Genomic DNA, 23,076 nt, shown 5'->3' with positions numbered 1-23,076 from the left:
CTAACCAGGCAGTCTTCATTTAGAATACTGCTTTGTTACAGAAAACTACATGAACTCAATATGGGTTCAGGAACATTACAGTGATTTCAGGCAGCAATAAACTGCAGTCCTTGGAAGTGCATCTTTTACAAGGTTTATGTGCCTTTAAAAAATCCAGCAGGAACTGACTGACCCTATACACACACACTGTACACCGAGGAAAAATATGTGGGCATGTACTGAACCCATGCTTCAGATCATTTAGACTCCAAGTATAAAAAACAACTACTGGACAAAAGAAGGTGGTCTTAGTTGTTAACAAGCTGGGCTAGTCAAAGACTCATTATGAATAAAGCAGTGGACTGATCCTGCAGGTTTTTACAGTAAACCCATTGACAGATTATTCTCTGAAACACGTTGCTTAAATGTGAAAAAGACAAAAAAAAGAAAGAAAATCACTATGTGGCAGTTAATGTGGATATTGTGCAACATGTGACCTCCTCTGAAGTGATCAGATCTCAAACGGTTCAGAGGAACTTCTGCCGTTCGGTCTAACTGATGCTTTTAAGGTGAGCGACCTAACAATGCTGCCTAACTTTGGACTAATACATGGCAGCTACTTACACCTAACTTAAAGTGATAATGCATCCAATTTGAACATGTGATTCAACTCAGTCTCAGGTTTCAACAGCGTCTGCTTCCTGCTACAGCTGCGTCTGAGCTTTCGCTGCATGAACTAAGAAAAGTAGGCCTCATCTAAGGAATGTGTGCAATAGATATACAGGTCAAAGTCAATTAGAAGTCAGTTTGATGTTGACATTCAGACAACATTGGATAATTATAAAGGGAAAAGAATAAATAAGGTATTCTATGACTGTAGAAACAGTAGAATATGAACGTGTCTGGTGCTCTACTGGAACAAGCTTAAAACACAGCCTCACAAATCTGAGATGACTGATTGAAGTAAATTAACTGGCTCTGCTGGTGTGTGCTCACCAGAAACTATTTAAAAGCTGCAAAATCCATTAATAAAAACGCAATCAACAAAAATAAAAAATAAACAATCCGGTTGCAGCTCACCTGACAGCTTGCTGGCCGGAGCCCGCTGTGTTACAGATGACGAGGAGGAGCTTCGTGGAGCCGCCCTGGTTCAGGTACTCGGAGGAGAGGGTTCCAGACGATGGTAACCTCTGGCCATCAGGTCCAGCCGAGGAGGAGTAGGGAGAGGAGGGGAGGCTGTGGTGATACCCTGAGCAGAGCAGAGGAGAAGGCTGATGAAAAATCTGACTTCCTGACTGACTGAGAAACTATCACACCAAAGTTTGTCTCTGCTGCCAAAAATACAAAAAAACCCTGGTGTTAACAGGTTTATGAAGAAATGTTTTCACAAGTAAAAATCCTGCAGCAAAATTTACCGGGTTCCTCCTTTAGTCGCGTCTCATCCCTCCACAAACTTTAATGGGTTCCTGTTCCAAACCACATCCCAAGTTTTGTAGTAATCCATCCTGTAGCTTTTTTTGTATAGCTAACAATCGCTGTTAAGAACATAACCTCTTAAGCGAAGGTAATAAAATAATAAATGAATATTTTATATATTTTTATATTTGTGACATTATTAGATTTAATTATTTATAAATGTGAAGGATACCAAACACAGCTATCCTTTTTAAAGATAATCTAAAATTCCATGCTGACATTAGCCGTTAAGAGCCTTTCACAGACATCAAAGACGTATGAAAGTTTTTATATTTTACAGAATAATCATTGCAGAAAAGATAAGTGATGAATAATGACATCACAGGAATCATTGCCAATATATCTGTATCCTAAAAAAATTATTATTATTCTGCTATTCTGATATGAGTCAAGAGTCAAGTTCATTATTAACAAATGAGGATTAATGTCATTAAGAGAAAATAAAAGGTAAGGAAGACAGAGTGTTTCATAGGTGGTGTGTTTCTATTACACCTTCTTCCAGCTCTTCTTCTAGGAACACGTTACTCATCTCAGAAGCTTATTCTATCAAGCTGCAGGTGTGAAATGGACCAAGATCACAAAACAGCTCTGGGTGCCAAAATGAGAAATTGCAATGCAAAGAGCAATATCTAAAAAATATTTTCAGAAAAGAAAAAAAAAAAACATTAAACTAGAAATGCCCTTTGATTCTTATTTACCCCGAGGAGCCATAAAAAGAATCAAATCTGCTGCCACACATTCACTGGCACACAACACACGCACGTGTTATGATTAATAGTGGGGTAATAGCTGAAGGGGATACAGGAGGCCCAACCTCTTGTCTCCCTGGAAACATAAACTTTGACATTATCAGATGATTTAATTAAACAATGCTTGTTCGATTCCGCATGTGCAATTAATCACTGCCACCTTCCAACGTCACACACACACACACACACACACACACAGTAACACAGTAACACGAAACCTCAACACACACGGATGAGAGCAAGTGTCAAAAGATGTAAAGCATAAATGTAATGTGCACGCGCACACGGGTTTGTCACTCTCTTCGCTTCCTCTATCCTCTCTGTCAATTCGAATTCACACTTTTTGATTCGGGAGGAGGAAGTAAAGATTCCCAAAAGAGACAAACGTCTTTCTTGTCTTGTATTGTCACATTTGCAAATGGGTCCACACAGTCACAGTCAGACAGGATGCAGCAGAGTGGAACGTGGAGCATCGGTTAGATAGAAGGTGCGTCTGTGAGGTGGGACTGATCCTGATCCAACAAAAATGTTTACTCTTGTAGTCAAATATGCAATAATTGGGTTCATGCAAAGTTCGAGTGATAACAAGGTTGGCAGGTTTAACTCCCAGAAGTCAGACTGCTCTTAGACAGACAAAAAACAACAAAAACATAAATTTTCCATGACAGCGTATAGGCACCAATTTCTGTTTCACCCACAGAGAATACAAATCAACCACATGTGCCAACACACTGTCTGTGCTACATTTACATTGATTTGATATCCAACTTGAATCAACTGGAGGGACTATACACTTCTGTGATTGGTTGTTTTGCCTTCTGTCACATGATCCAAACCCTGACCACCAATCAGAGTGTCGCTCCAGATGATCCAAAGTAACGATGAATGGCGAAAAAACAAATCCAATGAGAATAGCTGTTGTTTGGGCCTTTGGGTTTCAGGTTTTTGTAGACTGTGGTTTTAAGGTGTATTTTTGGTGTGGGGGTCGGGCATCATCACCCACTTGAAGAAACTAAATCTGTGTCTGTGCATGACAGGTTTCAAAGCAGATTATTCCTTAGATTGCACCAAGGGAAGTGTGATGTTCTTGTACCACAGGGGAGACACAGCCCATGTCGTAATTCAGATTCTTATTTCATTGTATCAGATATCTCTGTCAGATGTAGTGAGGATGATTTAATCGCATGAAATCATCCTCCACCCCCTTAAAAGCCTTTCACACCAGATCTTTAAGAGGTCTCTGCCTTTTAATCCTCTAAATATTGAGGGGATTTATTCAATAATAAAATCTCTACGCTCAAGGATTTCATCTCCTATTTCTTTATCCTATACAGAAAAGAAAATCCTAATGACGACTATAACTATGGAGCCGTATCCAAATGACGCTTTAGGTTAAGGCTTTAAAAAGAGGGTGGTAGACACTTTGCTATAAAGGCTCCTTTATTGTGGAGTAAGCTTCTTTTGGAATACAATATTTTTATTTAAAAAACAAACAATTATTCAAGTTTTGTTTTTGTTTGATACTTTTACTTTTAAAGCTACTTTTTCTATTAAAAACAAATGTGTCCATCGTCTTTTATCTTTGTTTTTTGTTTTTTAATCTCTTGAAGTAGCATGTTTTTGTGAAAAGTGCAATAAATAATTCTTATTGTCTAGGAGACAATTTGAACAACATCAAAGTAACTCAGGCCTTATTTCAACAGCACCAGTATTTTAGTGTTAATAACATTTCCAGAACCAGAGAGTAATATGGTTCGCCCACATGTCCAACATGTGCTGGGAGAACCTCCTGCCAGACTCTCATTCTCACCTCCTCCTCCCTCTCCTCCCTGAGATGAACACGGGAGAGCCAGAGAACGAGGGAGGTGTTAGCAGGGTGGACGGAGGAGTGACAGGGAAAGGAGAGAAGAGTTGATAGAAAAGGAGAGACGGAGAGTGAGAAAAGGAAATGAGAAAATCAGAAAATGAATAAAGAATAAAAAGAGACCAGACATTCAGAATGAGCAGCACTGCAACACCTCAGATCATCAATTCAAATGATATTGAACTATTTGTGGATTTTATTGTGAATGTAATGGCCGCTGAGGGAAAACGGTCTAATCAGAATAGTCTAAAAACAGTCAAGTGAGCAGAGAAAGACAGGGATAAAGAGATAGAGGTAGAGAAATAACACTAATTATAATAAAGTAATTAGTACAGCACCTTTCAAAACACAATTACAAGCTGCTTTGTGAATTTGTGTAATCTGGGACATTTTTTGCAATTTTGACTTATGTCTGTTTTACACTTTAGGTCAACACATTATTCCTTTCTGTAATCCTTCAGATGTTTTCTAACCACACCAGAAGAAAGTATGGATATATCATATCATCATACCACATTTCAATTCATGTTTGATAAAGTGGGACAACTAAAAAATAATTGGAAAAAAATTAACTAAAACACATTTTAAACGACTAAATTATCTACCTATAAAATGTGTCTATAAAAGAGATCTAAAATCAAAAGAAGGAGTTTGCTACACGGATCTCCTCAGGGAGGTTGTTGCAAGAGTGGAAGAGCCAACATAAAAGGCCTGGTCCTCTCTGGTCCGCAGCTGGGACAGTGGAATGGTGAGCAGGGAGGACCTCGGGTTACGACCGGGCACATATGGTATCAAAAGATCTGACGTCAGAATCCAGAACAGCTCTTCAAAGTGAGCAATAAAATCTTTAAATCATTTCCAACATTTGGGGGCTGTGGGGGGAGAAGCAAGAAAATAAACAGAAATGCTCTCGCCAAAAAAAAAACCTTGGAGATGGTGAGTAAGACCATCTTAAACAGATCAGCCCCGAGGACCAAGCCATACCCCAAAGCACCGTCTATTTCTTCTCTCTGTATCGTCTTATACGCCCCCCCCCCCCCTCTCCCTGTTACACTATTGACCCCATCCCTTCCCCACACACAATGATTCAACTCCACAGGAGAAGCCAGGGAATGAAAATAGGAACAGAAAATCTGGGTAACAATTACAACAAACGCTTTTTGGTTTTCAGATCTGTGGGACGCTTGACGGAGGACATTCACAACAAGTTTGAACCGCGGCTCCGTTCACACAGACTCATGAACAGTTACAAAGTCTTTTCTATCTTTGGGATGTTTGCATGAGAAGAACCTCTGAACTCCACGCTGAGTGACAGCTTTGTTCTTGTGACAAGTGTGAAGACATTATCTTTCAACTGATGGTTAAAAAACTAAACAAGGGATTCACTAAGACTTGGATCTGTTGAAGAAGACCATCTTTAAGAAAAGGTTCAAAGTTCAAAGCATTTATTGTCATATATAAAGTCCTGTACAGTGAAATTATTTATTTGACTTCCACTATGAATACCGTGTTTGATGTCAAGTCTTGCAGTTTCTCGATTAATATCTACAGACAATGAGTTTCTGCACCAGTAGCTGTGATCTTGTGTGATGCTTCCATTATTCTGCAGGCATCCATTCACTCTCAGACACACACACACACGCACACACAGACGCACACAAACACACATATTTATTTTAAGTAGATAATCATATTTTGCTGTTGCACCAGAGGCAAAGTCTTTCAACATTTAGGTCTTATTTTCCAAAAACAGTTTGTTCATTACTGACGTGTAAAAATAGCACGAGTTGCGTAACACACAAACCTCAGAGAGGAGTTTGGGCACATGCTGACTAGAAATGACACTTCTCCCATGTGGTTCGAGACCGAATGAGTGACCCCTGTCAGTGCAATCCACTCACCTTACTAAAAATACCCAGGGGGCCCGTGGGCTTAGCCTCGGACGAATCACAAGCCCTGGCAGCAAACCACAAAAGCCTCTGATGACAGCGAAGCACCTGAGCTTCCTGCCCGACAGCGAAGTGACAGATTAAAGAGGCAGCAGAGGAGGGACTGGATACACCTGATGCTGCCCTCTTGTTTCTTTCTTTCACCTGTCTACCTTTTCTTTCTGTCATCTATCTTAAAGACAGCAAAAAAACCAAATAGAGTGTAAACAGTACGGTCATTGTATCCCTGTTGTGTGCTTGAATTAAAGGAAAACAACACGAGAGTAATAAAGTTGCAATGAAACTGTCCATGTCTCAAATATTGGATCAGCAACACCTTCTGCTCTGCTGACTGATTCACCAAAACACAATTAGGTTGTGTTGTGAATTACTGTGCTATTTAAAATTTACCAGGAAGCTTTCATGTTGGCATTCGCGCCGGCATTTATGCACCATTTGTGTCGCTGTTAATAAGGCAGCCGGGCTGAGTGTTGCTGTTATTTCCCAGATGACTTGAGAACACGTTCCAGAGGCAGTCGTGTTGATCAGAGCACCGACTGTAGACACAACACAAATGTCTCCCTGCCTCCATTCTCTTCAGGTTATTCTAAAATAATGAATTTGACTGGAGGGGGCAAGAGTTCCCCAGTGAATGTTCTTGGAATCTTCTTGCTGTTCTGCACCGAGTCTGCTCCAGGCGTCCTATTAGTGCCTTAATGGAAGTGCACAGGATGTGTACTTAGCAGGCTTAAATTTGCATGTGTGACATCTTTGCCATGTGGTGCCAACTCACAGAAAACAATTCAAGCCCTGTATATGATGTCTATTTTATGATGCTACTGATGTATTCATATTGCGACTTGAAAAGCACAAGTAAAATACTGACAGTGATAGTGGGAAGTGTTTTTCCTATAGAGCCGATCGCACAAATGAGTAGTTTGTGTGTGTGTCTATGTGCTTATGTGCATTCAGGCAGAAGTGATGTCTCCTCTGTGAGAAGCCGATTGACTGCCCAGATAAACCCCTCAAAGTAATGCAAAGATCCCAGACTCTCCACTTGGTGCATAGCCCATAGTGAGTTGATGGAAATGACACAGTGGTTTACTGTGACAGGACCTGAACACTCAAACAACCTGCAGGAGAGTTAGTGGAGCCGCACTGTATAGTCAGCCAGTGTGTGTGAGTGAGATGAAACCAAAGAGGGACTTTGATTACTGCATCTATCTCGAGACAGATCCTGTTAGAGAATCGTTTTACTACTCTATTACCCAGAGAATCTTCTCATCTTCTCTTCATGAACATACAGTATAAACAACTCTCTCTCTCTCTCTGGCCCAGTTCCGTCTTTAACGATTTATTTCAAGAGCACCATCACACTAAGTTAGCACGCTCCGTTTCTATTCAACGCAAAGTCTTTTTATTTGTGCAGAAACACACAGCTTCCTCACCCTATTTATTCGGGGTGGGAATCACTGGGTAACTCACGGTCATGACAGTATTCGCAATAACGTTAATATCACGATACAGCGATTCTGCGATAATCAATATATTGCAAGACAATCATGTTAAAATACGTTAGATACGTTTTAAATGCACTGGGATCGGATCAGTAATATGTGTCAGCTGACACACAAAGTCCAGATATTGAATCCGTTTCGGGAAAAGGAAAAAAATGGTATCGGGAAATCTCAACTATATACGTGCAAACTCACTGAGTTATTGAGCGTGAAATTGGTTGTTGGAGCTATTTCCACCATGTGACCTCCCGCTGCCATTGCCTGTAAACACAAAAGCTCATTACTGTACATGAGTACAATAATAGTACATTGATTCAATATTCCCAAGAATAAAGTCAGAATTTCCCACAAGCTAATATAGACAGCAGCTGACGACAGAGGATTCCTTGTATTCAGTGAACTGCCGGTTCTTCTCCTTGAGGTTTACACACAACATGATTTTTGCCATATTATTAAATGGATGACTACTCAGTATTAATAGGTTCATGCAAACGAAGATGTCTTTGAAAGCTTTTCCTTCCTCCTCCTCCTCCTCCTCCTCCTCCTCCTCCTCCTCCTCTATCTCCATCCTCATTACTGTTTCCTTCCTGTAGCCAAGTAATGTGGAGGAGGAGGCACAGACAGGAAGCCAAGAATCCAGGGCAAGTGGTGACTATTTGTTCAATTTATTTATTAACTCTAAATGTCATTCTGCTCCAGCCTGCACAGCTCTTGGGTTTGTTTTTCAGTAACACTCTCACAGTAGACCTTTTTTTTAAACTGTTAAACACGTACTCCGGTGAATTAATTAACTAGAAAACACAAACAAATGTGACGCCTACAATAACAGTTGGGAGACGACTTTCAAATTCTTGTGTCAGAAAACAACCGGCCAAAATTTTGAAAGGAGCGTTGGCGTTTTAAACCCATGAAATGTTTTTTCATGTTTTTTGAAACTTTGACTCAGACTCTTAAAAGACGGCCACATTAATAAGACTTGAAGGGGCTGCATGTGTGTGGAGGTGTTCCTAAAAGTACCGGTGACAAATGAAATACAAGGTCACCAAGAAAAAGATACTTGGACACCACACGGCAATTTATAATACGACAAGACAGTTGAAAGGTAAAAAAGGGAAACTAACAGTTAAAGTTAGACAGTAATCCAGCAGCTTGAACATATTATATTGGCTAATGCAGATTTTGGTGCTATTAGTGCCACTGTCATTCTGAACGTGGCCTTGTCCCCAAAGTCTGAAGAGCACACTTGCTCAGAACATGTTCCAAAAGCTTCAGCAGCAGCTGTATGGTGACAATAATAATATCACTTTAAGGATCACAGAGGACAAAAGGAAGCGAAGTGAGCACAGAGTTGCGATGATCCAAACTATGTCACTGCAGATAATCATCTTTTGTGCTTGCTGCATGTCCAGGTTCTGCAGGGTGGTAAATTGCTTCATAACGGTTTTATTCCTCCCTACCGCCTCTGCTGCTGAAGCACAGACCCTCTCCTAACAACCCATCCAGAGGAGGACAGTGTACGAAGAGCATTTCAGAGCTGAGACTCAGTCTGATGCTTTAAAATCAATATACAGCTGTCACATGACCCACAAACTGTCCTGCTGTGGGAGCTTGGCAATGAGATAGAGACAATCCTGGGAGGACTCATGAGATGGTATTATCTACATGCTGGCGTCAAGTATCGATATTAATTTATTTAGTCTTGTTTAATAATAGTTGGTACTTTTGCCAGTTGTATTTTACATTGGAATGACGGCACATGTGGACACTGACAAGTTACAGTTGGTTTGTTTAATAATAAAAAGGCACTAAGATAAGACTTTTTTGTTTCTTCTCAGTTTGTATCAAACTCGGGGAAACTGACACCTAATTGCAGTGAATAAATACACAAATGCAGCATTTTGTATTCTTCAGTTTGACAGAAATCGTGACGTATCATAATTTGTTTGACTTTGAATTGCTGTATTGTAATATTATCTTAATCGCGGGCCATGTATTGCGTATCATATCAAGAGTTACCCTGAAATTGCCACTCTACTGCAGTAGACAAGGATTTTAAATGACTACGGCTCTGATTGGCAGTTATGGAAACGTGATCTTCATGATCATTCTATTCATCCGAAAGACCTGTATTCATAAAATATTATGTGTACAGGGTAAACATTTTTTTTTACAATTAATCACACATAAGTAATTAATGGGAATGAAAGTCATATATTCACATGACAAACAAACAAACATCAACCATCTCCTGGAGGAAAACACAACTCCTCAGGAAGTTGGTGTGTGACTTGTGAGTGTTTTTCATTCCACTGTTGGTCCTACAGGCTCTGTGTACAGTCATCCATCACAACAACACGTTTAACTTTTTCCACACAACCGGAAAAACAAACTATACCACATAGCGGACAGTAGCAAGGATTCGCACCACACAACAAATGTGTCCTTAAAGGAAACGGAAAGAAAGATTAATCTGGTTTCAGTGAAGACGTATTATCTGTGTAAAAATATGTGGGTCTTATTTCCTACTAAGTGCATCACACTTAAGCTTTCAAAATCCCTGGTAAAACAGTTGGATGTGTTATTAAAGCTGGACTTCCTCGGTATAAAGTGTCCAGAATGTCAATGCACTGCTTAACAAACTGCTGAGTCATCATTATGTCAGCAATAATGAAGGGAAAAAAAGAGGGAGACACAGATACTAATGTGAAAACGACCCAGAATCCAAAGTCACCTCGGGAGCAAGGTCACTTTAAGGAGTGACTGTGTTTATGAGTGTCTTCAAATGACTGTATTGACAAAGCAGCGCCCCCTTCAGGCTTACATGACCTCATGAACCACAGTGAAACTTCCATTGCATCAAACCAGTATAGCTTGTTTCACTTTTGTTTTATTCAGATGTCAACAATGATTCTTCACTGCAAACAGAAATAGACTAAAAGGAAATATGAAAACAAAACCACAAACCAACCTTGACTTCTCCCCTGTGCTCTAAAAAAATCGAATTATGCTCAATGTAAAAACTTTCCTTGTCATAACTGTGCTCCTCTCTACTCGAAAAGGAAATTATACACCAAACCCCAACATACATCATCTTTTATCTCCGTATATCAAATGACATGAATTCCACTGAATGAAGTTATGATATCCTGGACTCTGGCCCGCTGTGATCTAATGAATTATTACGAGGTAAGAGTCATTCATCATTTTCATCAGACTGTTCCCAAGAATGGGAGGCACCTTCGCCAGTGGGCACTTAAGTGTGATTCATTAGATATACATGTGTGTGTGTGTGTGTGTGTGTGTGTGTGTGTGTGTGTGTGTGTGTGTGTGTGTGTGTGTGTGTGTGTGTGTGTCTGTATGTGTACACATACTCATATCTTACTGAGAACCATGAGCAATGGAGTGAGGACATTTTCGGAGGTTGTAACCTTTTAAAAGGATTGTTTGAGGTTTAAGACTTGATTTTATGTTTAGGGTTGTGTGACCAAATGGGTGTTACAGTTCTTAAGGTGTCTCGAGTTAGTTCATTCCATGAAGTGTGTGTTAGAAGGAAAAGGGCTGGCTGGCAGTGGGTTGTGTGTGCAGCTCACCTTGGGACAGGGTAAGGGGCTAGAGAATGCATTACGCCAATGAGTGTCCTCACTAAGACAAATGTAAAGATGTGTGTGTGTGTGTGTGTGTGTGTGTGTGTGTGTGTGTGTGTGTGTGTGTGTGTGTGTGTGTGTGTGTGTGTGTGTGTGATATTTTTACAATGAGTGACTGAATCTGAATCACAGCAGTAAGGAAAGGAGCTGACACACTGTCTTCACTGTGTGAAGTGACAAGTGAATTATTGATGTCATTCGTCTTCGGGGGGTAACAGCCCCCCCCCCCCCCCCCCCCCCCCCAGCAGTAGAAGTGGTGAAAAAACACATCGTACCTAACTGGCAACCTGCAGAGACTGTTAATGCTATTAATGCCTCACACTCGCAGCCGTAATATGACTCAATTAAGCTCTTTTCAGACACAATCACTGGCATTTCATTTAATTTGTTTGGGTTCGATCAGGCATAAAGATGCTGACTGAATGGAGTAACACAAACTAGGTTGCAGACACTGGCTGAGGTAAACATGTCTGCCCGTGAGAAACACTGTGCTTAATGAAACAAAAGCACTGCTGAAAGTGAAAAACTGTTAGAAGTGCGAGTGCAAATTGGTGCAATCAAGAGGCCAGAGGGAGGCTAAAGAAGAGAACGAGCAAAACTGTCCTCATCGGTGTGCGAAGTTAGCAGTGATTTTTTTTGACGGACATCTTGTTGCCGTGGTTACCTGAGTGCGGTGCAGAGCCTCCACGACTGGAGAGGGGAGGAGCCTGGAAGGCGTAGACCACGTCGCTGTCTGCGATTGTCGTCAGGTCGTCGTCATCTGAGAAGGAGCGCTGGAAACCGGTGGAGTACAACTCTGACAGGATGACCTGAAGAGGGACGGACACAGGGAGATCGAGAAATTAACAAATTGAACTGTGTTGACCAGATTTACTTATTGTGAGGAAAAATGACTTCCAGAAATGAATCAACAATGATAATGTATACAGGTAAAGTCAGGAGAGGAAATAAAACTACGTACATGTGAAATTAACTTAACGGAATAAAAATAAATAATGTGTGTGTGTGTGTGTGTGTGTGTGTGTGTGTGTGTGTGTGTGTGTGTGTGTGTGTGTGTGTGTGTGTGTGTGTGTGTGTGTGTACCTGGTCTGGCGAGATTTTACCCTCCTCTGCCACCATGGCTCTCAGGCAGGACAGGGTACCAAGGAGAGGTATGGCCAGCCCCACCCGCAGATACCTCTGACCCTTCGTACTGAACACCAGCGTCACACACATCGGTCTGCAGGGCAAACAGAGGGAGGGAGGGAGGGAGGGAGGGGAGAAGGGGTGAGTTTGTGTGTGTATGTTTGTGCGTGTCAGGTGGGGAGGGGCAGGAGGACAGGGAGATGAAGGTAGACAACGAGATGCTTCTCGTTACTATCGAGGTTTCTGGCACAACCTCACCCACTTGTAAGCTGCAAGGAGATAAATGGGTCAAAACTCCAGCTACACTTATGATGTATAAATATATTATGCTGTTTCTGCTTGTGGCCTTCATCAGTGTCATCTGAAAAACATTGCATGTGGACTTAACCATAAGCATCCACATACACCACAGTCAATGTTAAATGGGGTTTATAGTTTCCTCCAACTAAGAGGCTATGTTTTCATCAGTGTTGGTTCGTTGTCAGCTGATGAACGAATGCGGCATTGGGTTAGGAAACCCAAAACGAGTCAAATGTTCTGCATGCGATAGTGTTGACATCTGACATGTTTGTGTGACCACAGACGCACACATCAAGCAAAGCCAAAAAGAGTTTATTAAGAAACTGATGTGATTGTGCAGGATATTAGTCCACCAGGAGCAACAGAATGATGTTTTCCATTTGTTTAAGAGATGACTTTAGCCTTAGCTGATCCTCAGCCAAGAGGATCATATTTTCCTGTGCATTTGGTTGTTCGTCAGCAGCGTTACACAAAAACTAGACTGCTGAATCTTTTTTTCTCCCCAATATCTTTAACATCGTGGGATAGGGCGTTTTTTTGATTTCCAAGGGAATAATTCATGGATCTTGATGACAAGTAATTGGGCACATTGAGGGAACTGATATCTATGAGTCTGTTACATTTGGTGCAGCTTGATTGAATTCACAGGGAATGTTCGACGAGGTATGTGCTCTACTAAGTGCTCTTCTAGTTTTACATACTACATAGTTTACAGTTTCAGCTTCCTAACAGCAAAAAAAAAAAAAAAAGCCCTTGGATAAAATGTGAGTTTGAAAGGCACTGTTGATCTGTTTAATGACTAATTAATGTTGGGGGAAAGATTTCCTGTTCATATTTTATGGGCATAAACTGACTGATTCATCTGCGTCTGATCTAATATCTGAAGATGATTTAACCATTTTCCGCCATTGGAGTGTTTCATATTTCCCTTGTGTGTGACGAGATATGTCAAGCAGAACCAGAACATTGTTGATTGACCCACAGGACGCTGCTGTGTGCTGGGACATTATGGGATTTACAGCAATGTGAACACCTCCTGTAAGTGATGGGAGGGTGAAAATGACTAGAATGAGAAATGGAGGGAAAGAGGGGAAATAAAATAAATAGAGGGCGGGATCTGTAACTAAGCGAGTTTGCGATGAGTGAACGGAATAAAGGACAGAAGAAAAAACTGAGAATCAAGGAAAATAAGTAGCGAGTAAGGTCACGCCTTCTCATTTGGAATGAAGACGGTGCTGACACCTCTGCTTCCCGTTTCCCATCATGTTTTATTCAGGTGAGTAATGTGTAAGCTGTGGGGAGGTGGACAGGGCAGACGGCGGCGGATCTGAGCAGCTTTGTTTACGTTGTTAGATGCTGGAGACACCGACACGTGAAATCAAACGGGATGAGAGTTGTGGGATGACACTCGAGAGGAACAGGAAATGGAGATGTCATCTTAAAAAGCAGGTTTACTGCAGCCTCGTGACGGTTTAGAGTCTGAGTCCTTTGTTGTGTGTATCCGTGTTTTGAATCCCACATTGTCGTCAAATCAGAACGGCACCACCATAGTCAGACAGAATGTAACAATCTCAGTCACCTGGTTTGTCAACAAAGCTTGATTCCTTATTATTAGGACAGAGTAGTCGTAAACGTCATAGTGTCACAATCTCTATTGACGTCTTCAAGGTCAATCATAATGTTAAATCTCTGAATCCATGTTGCATACAATCATAAGCCTGGGTAGCCTGTTTGCCCTGTTTCACTTTGCTACCTACAAACAGTCTCAGTGAGACATACTGACTTAATTCACTTCACTGAATTAGTCACTGAGGAGAAACCAACCGAGGAAAGTTTTCAAATTGTTTTAAAAGTAATAGTTCTATAAAACTGGCATGTGTATAGTTCGATGGTCGGTGGCAAACACAGAGGACAGAAGCATCCATCTTTTCTCTCTCTGCTATATACTGGTATTATCTGCTGCACCCAGGCCTCGATGCCACGCTGCCAGCCAGACCCTGCTGCGTCTCTGGGGGCCTCAAACTTATCAGGCATTCTGCTGGGATACTGCTGCAGCAGGACGGTGCAATGAGGCCACTGTGTGTGTGTGTGTGTGTGTGTGTGTGTGTGTGTGTGTGTGTGTGCGTGTGTGCGAGTGCGAGTGCGAGTGCGAGTGTATTCATGTGTATGTGTGTATTAGGTCCGTGTGAGGCCGGCAGTCCACAATGAACCTGAATGAATTTCCCTTTATGCTGGGCTCAGACAGACCACACACTGTCAGAGGACTCGCGTTGCAAGTTCAGGGTGAGCGCTGCGGAAGCCATGCAGAGAGGATGCAGAGCAGAGGCATCTGCATGTTTGAAGATAGGAGGATTCACCCAGCACTGGATGAAGGCAATTCCAGAAACTGGTGAAGTGACTAGAAACTTTTTTTTGTTGTTTTTTCCTCTTTTTAGATATTTCATGGCAAGATAGAGACAGAGGGATTTACTTGGGACAAAATCCACTGAGGTTACCGGGTGCACTGTGGTCACTATGCCCCACAGTTAACTCATTCTAAACGGGTCTGCACACACAGGACTCCATCTACCAGAGAGAATCGGTCCCTAACGCTATCATGTGACCCAAATCTAACATGAGACTGAAGAGGACACATCCTGTCAATCTTCCTCTATCATCCCATATTATTTGAAATAATCAAATTATATTCAAATTTTGTTCATGTTAATTTGTAATACAATTTAGCCTATTATTACCATGTATCCTGCATACAGCAGCACCCCACACATGCACTGCTCTTCTAGAGATTTGGGGTCTTGTATTTTCTACCTGAGTCAAACGTGGTTCACAGCAAAATGTGAAAATGATCTGTTGATAATTATTCTCACATCATACTAGCAACATTTACCTTTCACAGGAATTGCAATGTCTATATCTGTATAATACGTAACAGAGATGTAAAGGTGCAGGTTCTTTTCTCCTCTCTCTCTGCTGTGTGTGTGTGTGTGTGTGTGTGTGTGTGTGTGTGTGTGTGTGTGTGTGTGTGTGCGTCCACGCTCTTCCCGTGGGGACAACACACACACACCCGTGAGCCACAGCAGATCTGCGATAGAGGCCGAGCGCGAGCCAACACATTTATAAAAATAAATACAAAATACAAAAGTCCCAATAGTAGTTACAGTGTTCGAATGTGTTTGAATTTTTTTTTCATTATTTAAATAATATTCGACTCCTGAAATTCGTTCTCACACCTCTACTGTACGTACACACACACACACACACACACACACACACACACACACACACACACACACACACACACACACACACACACACACACACACACACACACACACACACAGAGAGAGATACTATAACAGTCAGCGTGTACTTCTGCAAATGCTTGGCTACACATGTGATCAAGTTTCCCTCTGATACATGTCCTCTCATGGTGCATCTGTTTTGATCAATGGCTTTGTTCTACTTATTCACTGAGGCAAATCATTCTGCTCCATCGGGCAGTCGAAATGATCACATCCACTGGATATCACTGATATCAGGTGACAGCCCCACACATCCAGAGTGTCAACTTCCCAGCAGCTAAGAGAAGCTTTTGCTTGTCTAAACAGTTCTGGGCCTGACAGGAGATTTACCATATAAACCAGAGAATGGTAAATTATTCTAAACAAATATGCTCGACACATATACTCAGACCACAGATACACAGATGTGAAAACATAAAAGAATCCCTAAAAACCGAGTTTGGTCAACAACAGCAAAAGATAATTGTTCTAGTACATATGCGTTTGACTGTGTTATACATCACCTGGTTTGTCGTAGGGGGATCGGCAGGGAGATACATAAAAACGGGTCGAAGGTGTTGCTCTGCTTAAGGCAATGAGGGCACGTCAGAGAAGACCTGAAGAGAGACGGAGACAGAGAGAGCACATGTTAATCACCTCAGCTCCAGCATGAAGGCCCTTTCTGTGTGGAGTTTGCATGTTCATCCCATGTCTGTGTGAATTTTCTCGGACTTTCTTGCTTGCATGCAGGGGTGGATGGATGCATGACCTCAGCTGACTTAGGTTAAGATAGTCTAAACATCCCTTTTCCAAATTTATCCTGCTTTATTCAATTTGGGTATGAGTTTACATTATAGAAAAAAAAAAACTTTCACTTTACATTGCACAGATGGATAGACAGACATTGCTGTCTCTAAATGCCAAATCCCCACATGTACTCTTGTAAGTATTGAGTAAATGTGAAGTAGAAATGAACTGTCTTATGTGCTGCATAGTGATTAAATGGTGGTGGTGAAAACCAAGCACTGAAAGAGGACATCTGGACTGGGAACAGGGAAGCAAAGCAACAAAGGTGGGATGCTGTTCAAAATGTTTTTGCACAAAAAAAAGAACACTGCCCTAGGCAGGTGAGATACTGCAGTACATGAAAAGGGCTGCGTGCTATAGAACATACTGAGCTAGGAAGGAGAAAAGGAGGGAGTGATATGGAGAGAGAGGAAAAAAGAGAGGAAAGGTGAAGGAGAGGTTAAGACAGAGGGAATGGTAACGAGAAAAGGGCTCAACTGGAAAAAAGGGGGAACAAAGATGACTTGATACTAAAATGAAGGGCAGCAGATAATGGATATTGGAAAGGCAGAGGAAACAAAAGGAGAGCAAAGACATGGAGATGAAGAGAAAGAGAAAGACAACAAAGTGCGGGGCTCAGTGGGAGGACAGATTACAAATGAACAGAAGGTTGGCAGCAGGACAGTTGAACTGGAAAAAAAACTAGAAAGCAGAAGCTGGGGGAGAGGGAGACACAGACAGGATCTCTGAGCTGAGCAGAAGAGAGCTGATCAGAGAGGAGGCCTGACAAGACGAATACTGCTTATGGACATGGTGTGTGTGTGTGTGTGTGTGTGTGTGTGTGTGTGTGTGTGTGTGTGTGTGTGTGTGTGTGTGTGTGTGTGTGTGTGTGTGTGTGTGTGTGTGTGTGTGATCATTTTTTTTAATGAATAGAATATAGATTGTTGCAGTGCAATCATCGTTAACATACATATTATCACTGCAATATCCAATGGATCACTATATTAGTTTCCTACTCTCTGCTACATTTACACAAATTTACATTCGCAGAGGGAATTACTACCATAAACACACAGTTTGAGTACTCTTTCTGTGTACATTTCGTTATGACCATGGACTGTATATAAAGATGAACAACGCTGCTTCACTTCCTCAAACTACTCTGAAATGAAGTCAAAGAGTCAGCTGGGAGTCAGAGTCTGCCCAGGACCAATCAGTGGATGGAGGCGTGTTAGAGATACCAACGTTCAACCAATAACAAATCAGTCTCAGCTGTCAATCATGATGTTTCAATATATATACGTTTTTTATAGCATCAAATACAAACATTCCAACCAAACTTACTGGAAAAGCATTTGGACACACATCAGTGTGAAAAGAGCTAGCATAAATGACAGAAGCCATCTTTGAGGAAAATGTATTTGAGATGTATTTTGACCTTTCCATGTCCAATCACCACTAACATGGAGGATGCAGTATTTATGACCTATAATACAGCCAGCCACCAGGGGAGGGCGATAATAATAATGTCTTTAATTATATATCACTTCTCAAAACTAAGTTACAAAAGTGATTGACAAATAAAAGAAACTCACAAGTGAAATACCAAAAAATATTTAAGATAAATAAAAACACAGTCACTAAAGAATAAATAAAAGAATAAAAACACTAAACGTGTGACAAAAATGTTATCACCACTACCCATTACAATAATACAATCTAGAATTAGGTCAAATCAGGGAATATGGTCCAATAAAGCTCTTATGGGGAGAAGTCATGCCGTCAAAGTTAATAATAAAAACAGTTTTATGACCACTGCTTGGCTAGACTATACTCTGTTTTGAATAAAAAGTGATACAAATAAATTAAACTGTTACCTTTGGACAAATAGGCTGGCTGTTTCCTCCTGTTGTCATGATAATCTGAGCCAACTGACTGCTAGCCATAATATTAGAACAGCCATAGGCTATCGAACAGTTTTGTTGCTCGACAACCCACTGGTGTTCTACAGCTCTAACCTGTGATTCAGTAAATATCTGAATCCTTGTCTCAGAGATTCCTCAGGAAAACTTCAACATGTCTTCACTGCAAAGAGGATTGTGTGACGGAAACAAACATTGGCCTGACACTGAAACAGAGTGCAGGGACGGATGAGCAAATACAATAAGATTCAGCTCTGACTACTTAATCCACAGAAAGGTTCCCTTCATGCAAGGAAATTCCCTCGTGTGGGTAAAGCTTTTTTTTATTTTATCTTAAGAAACCATGACCAGAGTCTGGCCTCAGACAACCTGTTGTTCTTGCCTAAACCTGACTGTAATCTGTAATCTAACCTTTTCATATGGCAATCATGTGAAAAAAACACATTCAGTTTGTTCTATTGTCACATAATCCTCTCAGTGTAGGAATGTAATCCTATTACTCATTTGAGATCATTTGTTGTCATTCAGTTGCCTTCCATTACAAACCATTGCATTTTCTGTTCCTGTTTGAAGCTTTGAGGTAACTTAACAAACATGGTATATTTATCTCCGTCAGAGGGAAATCTTTTGTCCTTTATTGGTTTAAACAAGCGCGAAACTGCTGAGGTAGCAGTTTTTCATTAGTACTCTTATATAAATGTACTTTAAATAAGAAAAAACAACAAGTGTGGATATGCAGTAGCTTGTTAACTCTTTGCAGTACATTCTTTGCACTATATTGATATTTATTTCTTGCTTGTATTTGATTCATGGAGGAAACTGTTGCTTCCTGAGGTTTTCTTCTCACTGGCAGCGTTAATACAGTGTCTGCACATGCATGTGTGCATGTTGACAGAAACAAGCTTGTCAAATGTACAAATACGCTGGAAACAATACAACAGTTTTCAAAGTCTATGTTCGTTTTCTCACTGTCAGTGTTCAGCCTGGTGCGCCGTGACAGCCAGCCACAGGCTCGCTAATGATGCCAGTTTGTAGTCAGCAAAACAGGCTGACAGGCTGTACACACACACACACACACACACACACACCAAAAGCTCTTTGCATAACCCTGAACTTCACATGTGCGTACAGCAATCCCCCCCCCCCCCGCACACACACACAGGGCATAATTTAAAGAAGTTTTGTGGTGAGGCCCACAGTGTTTCTAGTCTGCAAGAATACACCATTCAGCTGTCAAACCAAAAGACCATCACTCTTTCATTTAGCCGATACGCAACACCACATACGGTGGCTGACAGAACTCAACACAGACGAAAATATGCAAATACTCATTAAACCACCAAATATACACAAACATGCTGCAAGCTGCTCAACTGAGACGCTTTGCAGCACAATACAGGGGATGATGTAAGAGATTCAGATGATGAAATGTAAGCAGCACAAGAAGACAAAGATAAATGTAACGTGATCTATGAAGTTATAATATCAGGAATGAGCTGACATTGTTGCAGGGTTCGGTTTATTAGACGATAGAAGAACAAATTCCTCCACTCCACTGGTTTTAATTTGTATTAATATTTCCTCCAATCAAAAGTCTGAGCCACACATGCGTTAGTGTTTCAGGAACAAACCTTTGCCTTCTGTCATTTTGTTTTTATTTTGAGTTTTTATTTTTGGGCACCGCCTAAACCCTGCAAAACTTAAATGCTCTAGTCTTAGAAACCTGAGTGTTGAGTCTCTGTACTCATGACCTTATTCACTGTGTAAACAGTTTGAGCAGACAGCGATGGATGGAGGTGGAGAGACAGACCTATACCATGTAACTTTAAAAAAAGATCGACTGAGGATATGAGTTTTAAATTGTTGAGGTTTCATAACTGTAGATACTGTAACTGCTTCAATTGGATTGGTTCATGTTACCATTAATAACATACAATGACAGCTTCATCTAGTTTCTCTTACAGCTGCCAAACACTTATTTCGGCAACTGGTTTTTATTTTAGTCTATATCTTCACAACGATGTATACAATGTATTAGTTTTATTTACATTTTAGGCATTTGATATATCTTAGTTTACATTTTAGTCTAGTTTTTGTCACTGATATTTTAATCAAATTTTCCTCAAACATTTTTATTTCCATCACTTCACTGCAGAAATGAACTCCGGAGGAGGTGCATGTCTGAATGCAAATGTTCGCGTGAGAACTTTCTCTGCTCTTACACATCACTTCCTGTCTCTGCCTGCTGCACACAGTTGCTCCACCTTTCGATTGAATAATGCAGAGGATTTGTTGCTGTTGTGAAACGTGTCTGTGCAGAAAACCTCTCGCTGTGTTTTGCATGTCTGAAGGGCAAAGTCCGAGTAAAGTCCGAAGAATTGGTTCCGGTCTCTACCCAGACTTTTTCCCAGGCCGTGTCTGAAATCGGCTTTTGTTTCTTTGCCGCCTCTTGTCTCTCAGTGGATTGTGGATTAACCTAATCCAGAAATCTGATTCTTCCAAGAACAATCTCAGATAACATCCTTACTGGCAAGACATACATATAAAAACAATGAGTTTTTCTTTTAACAGCAGTGAAAGAGATCAAGCAGCAAAATCTTATTCTGAACAGATATTTTGGGCAGCAGAGGAAACTGTGTTTTAATGTTTGATTTCCCAGATACAGGGTGTTGAATAAGACTTTTCACTAAAACATCTCCTTTATTGATAAGTTGTAGTTTTAGTCTTGTTTTTGCAGTGATAAGTAGATTATCAACCACTATTTTCATCGCAGTTGATCGCATTAAGTCGCAAATGAATACTGGTGCCATAAGGCAGATCCTCGTAGCACAAAGAAATCTTCACGATCTTCTCAGTACCAACATGTTTTTCAGCCAGGAATAGCTAAACTAAAAAACACACAGCAAACAGCAGCAGCAGACTTATTGATGGATTTCTTAAGCCCCCCAAAAATTGTGTATGAATCAATTCTTCACTAAATTAATTCCCTGCGGCCCGCTGTAAATGATGAATGATCCAGTGTGCAGAATACATATTTATAGCATCGACTGTTTGTAGTAAAACATCACTGACCATTCATCAGCCGGCCTCAGGCGCATCCGACTTCAGAACTTTTGGAGCAATTATCAATACAATGATTGTAAAGAAAGTAAGTGAGTAAAGTGTGACGTTGTCTCTATGCCCTGTGACTGGCACACCTTGTGTTATTAGTTATACCTGTATTCCTAAGAAAATATGTGACTCATATTAGTATATAGTAAAACGTTGGGGTGATGATGAGGTTTCTAACATGTGATGGACACAAAAACAAAAACAAATGTCTCGTCATGAGAAAGCAGTGTCAAAGGTGTAGAAGTCAAGATGTCAAGGAGTCTTTTAACCACGTTGAAGTAAACTGTAATTGTAAAGATAATTTAATTTTGTCAATAAACACACTGGCACTATCACCTAAACACAACCCCAGCAAACCAAGAGGTGCATACGTCACAGTTCTCCATACGTCAGTCTTCCTCCCGACACTGACACTGACAGAGCCCAGAGAGTTAATCTTCTTCTGCTCGCCTGTCAATCAGTGGGTCACTGGCCGTGGATTGGAGGGCACTCATCTCTCTCTATCAGAAAATACTACGTCCTGTCGGGGGAAATTAACTCAGCTAAAGTGGCTGATGAGACTCTCTCACTCACGCGCACGCGCACACACACGCACACGCACACGCGCACACGCACACAAACACGCACTCTCTCACATTCACTTTAGGAACATTCTCGGTGTCACCTTCATACTTAAGTTTCCTCCTTCCTGGATGAAACTAACTGACTAATTAACTGGGTGATAAATGGGTTCACGTCAGCTCGTTGAATAAGTAACAGCAGTTACCTGAGCACGTTGACATGTGTCAGTGGTGACGGCAGACGTCTGCATTGCAACAGTTTGGTTTTACATCCACGTTTTTCAGTGTAGAACAAACAACGAAAAAACGAAAACCCAAAGCAGCGTTTTAGCAAGCGGGTGAATTGAAACATTTGAGCTGCTTCTCTTTCACTCAGTCGCTCTTTCTCATTTCCTTTATCTCTCATGCTTTCGTTCTCATGCATTCTTGCTCTCGCTTAATTGCTTCATCATTTCTTGGTGTGCAGTGCTGGGAGAGGCATTCACACGATTGCGTGACTCATCCTCATCGAGTTCTGAGGAGGGTTCTGCCAGTTCTGCTGGAGGAATTAAAAAAGCAGCAATAAATACTAATGGACCAAATCATTAATATGATTAAACATACTGTGTGTAGTAAGGGATTGGGACGGGGGCCGCTGAAGGCTTTTTAAATCGATCAGTGAGGGTCGTCAATAGCCAGATGCATCACCAGTCAGCTGATAGTGACGCCCCTCTGTGCTCTGTTACAACACTGGAACTGCTTTGGAGGCAATGTTGTGAGTGAGTGAACGGCAGAACTCACATAATAAATACAGAGCAACCCACAGCTTTAATCAATGAGGATTTTGACACATGA

At 41.1% G+C, this 23,076-nt stretch overlaps 1 protein-coding gene across 1 annotated transcript in view; it reads right to left on the bottom strand.

Moving 5' to 3' along the window:
- Positions 1-23,076, bottom strand: part of usp43a (ubiquitin specific peptidase 43a) — a 61,805-nt gene that overhangs the window by 25,563 nt on the left and 13,166 nt on the right. Inside the window, exons 3-6 of the mRNA XM_034588030.1 lie at positions 16,388-16,480; positions 12,241-12,376; positions 11,822-11,966; positions 1,060-1,228 (exon numbers count right to left, since the gene is read on the bottom strand). Coding sequence (XP_034443921.1) covers positions 1,060-1,228; positions 11,822-11,966; positions 12,241-12,372 — 446 coding nt within the window. The 5' untranslated portion in view covers positions 12,373-12,376; positions 16,388-16,480. The remainder of the gene's footprint in view (positions 1-1,059; positions 1,229-11,821; positions 11,967-12,240; positions 12,377-16,387; positions 16,481-23,076) is intronic.

Source organism: Hippoglossus hippoglossus, chromosome 1 (genome assembly GCF_009819705.1).
Source record: "Hippoglossus hippoglossus isolate fHipHip1 chromosome 1, fHipHip1.pri, whole genome shotgun sequence".
NCBI classification, from domain to species: Eukaryota; Metazoa; Chordata; class Actinopteri; order Pleuronectiformes; family Pleuronectidae; genus Hippoglossus; species Hippoglossus hippoglossus.
This window is presented reverse-complemented; position numbering and strand designations above follow the sequence as displayed.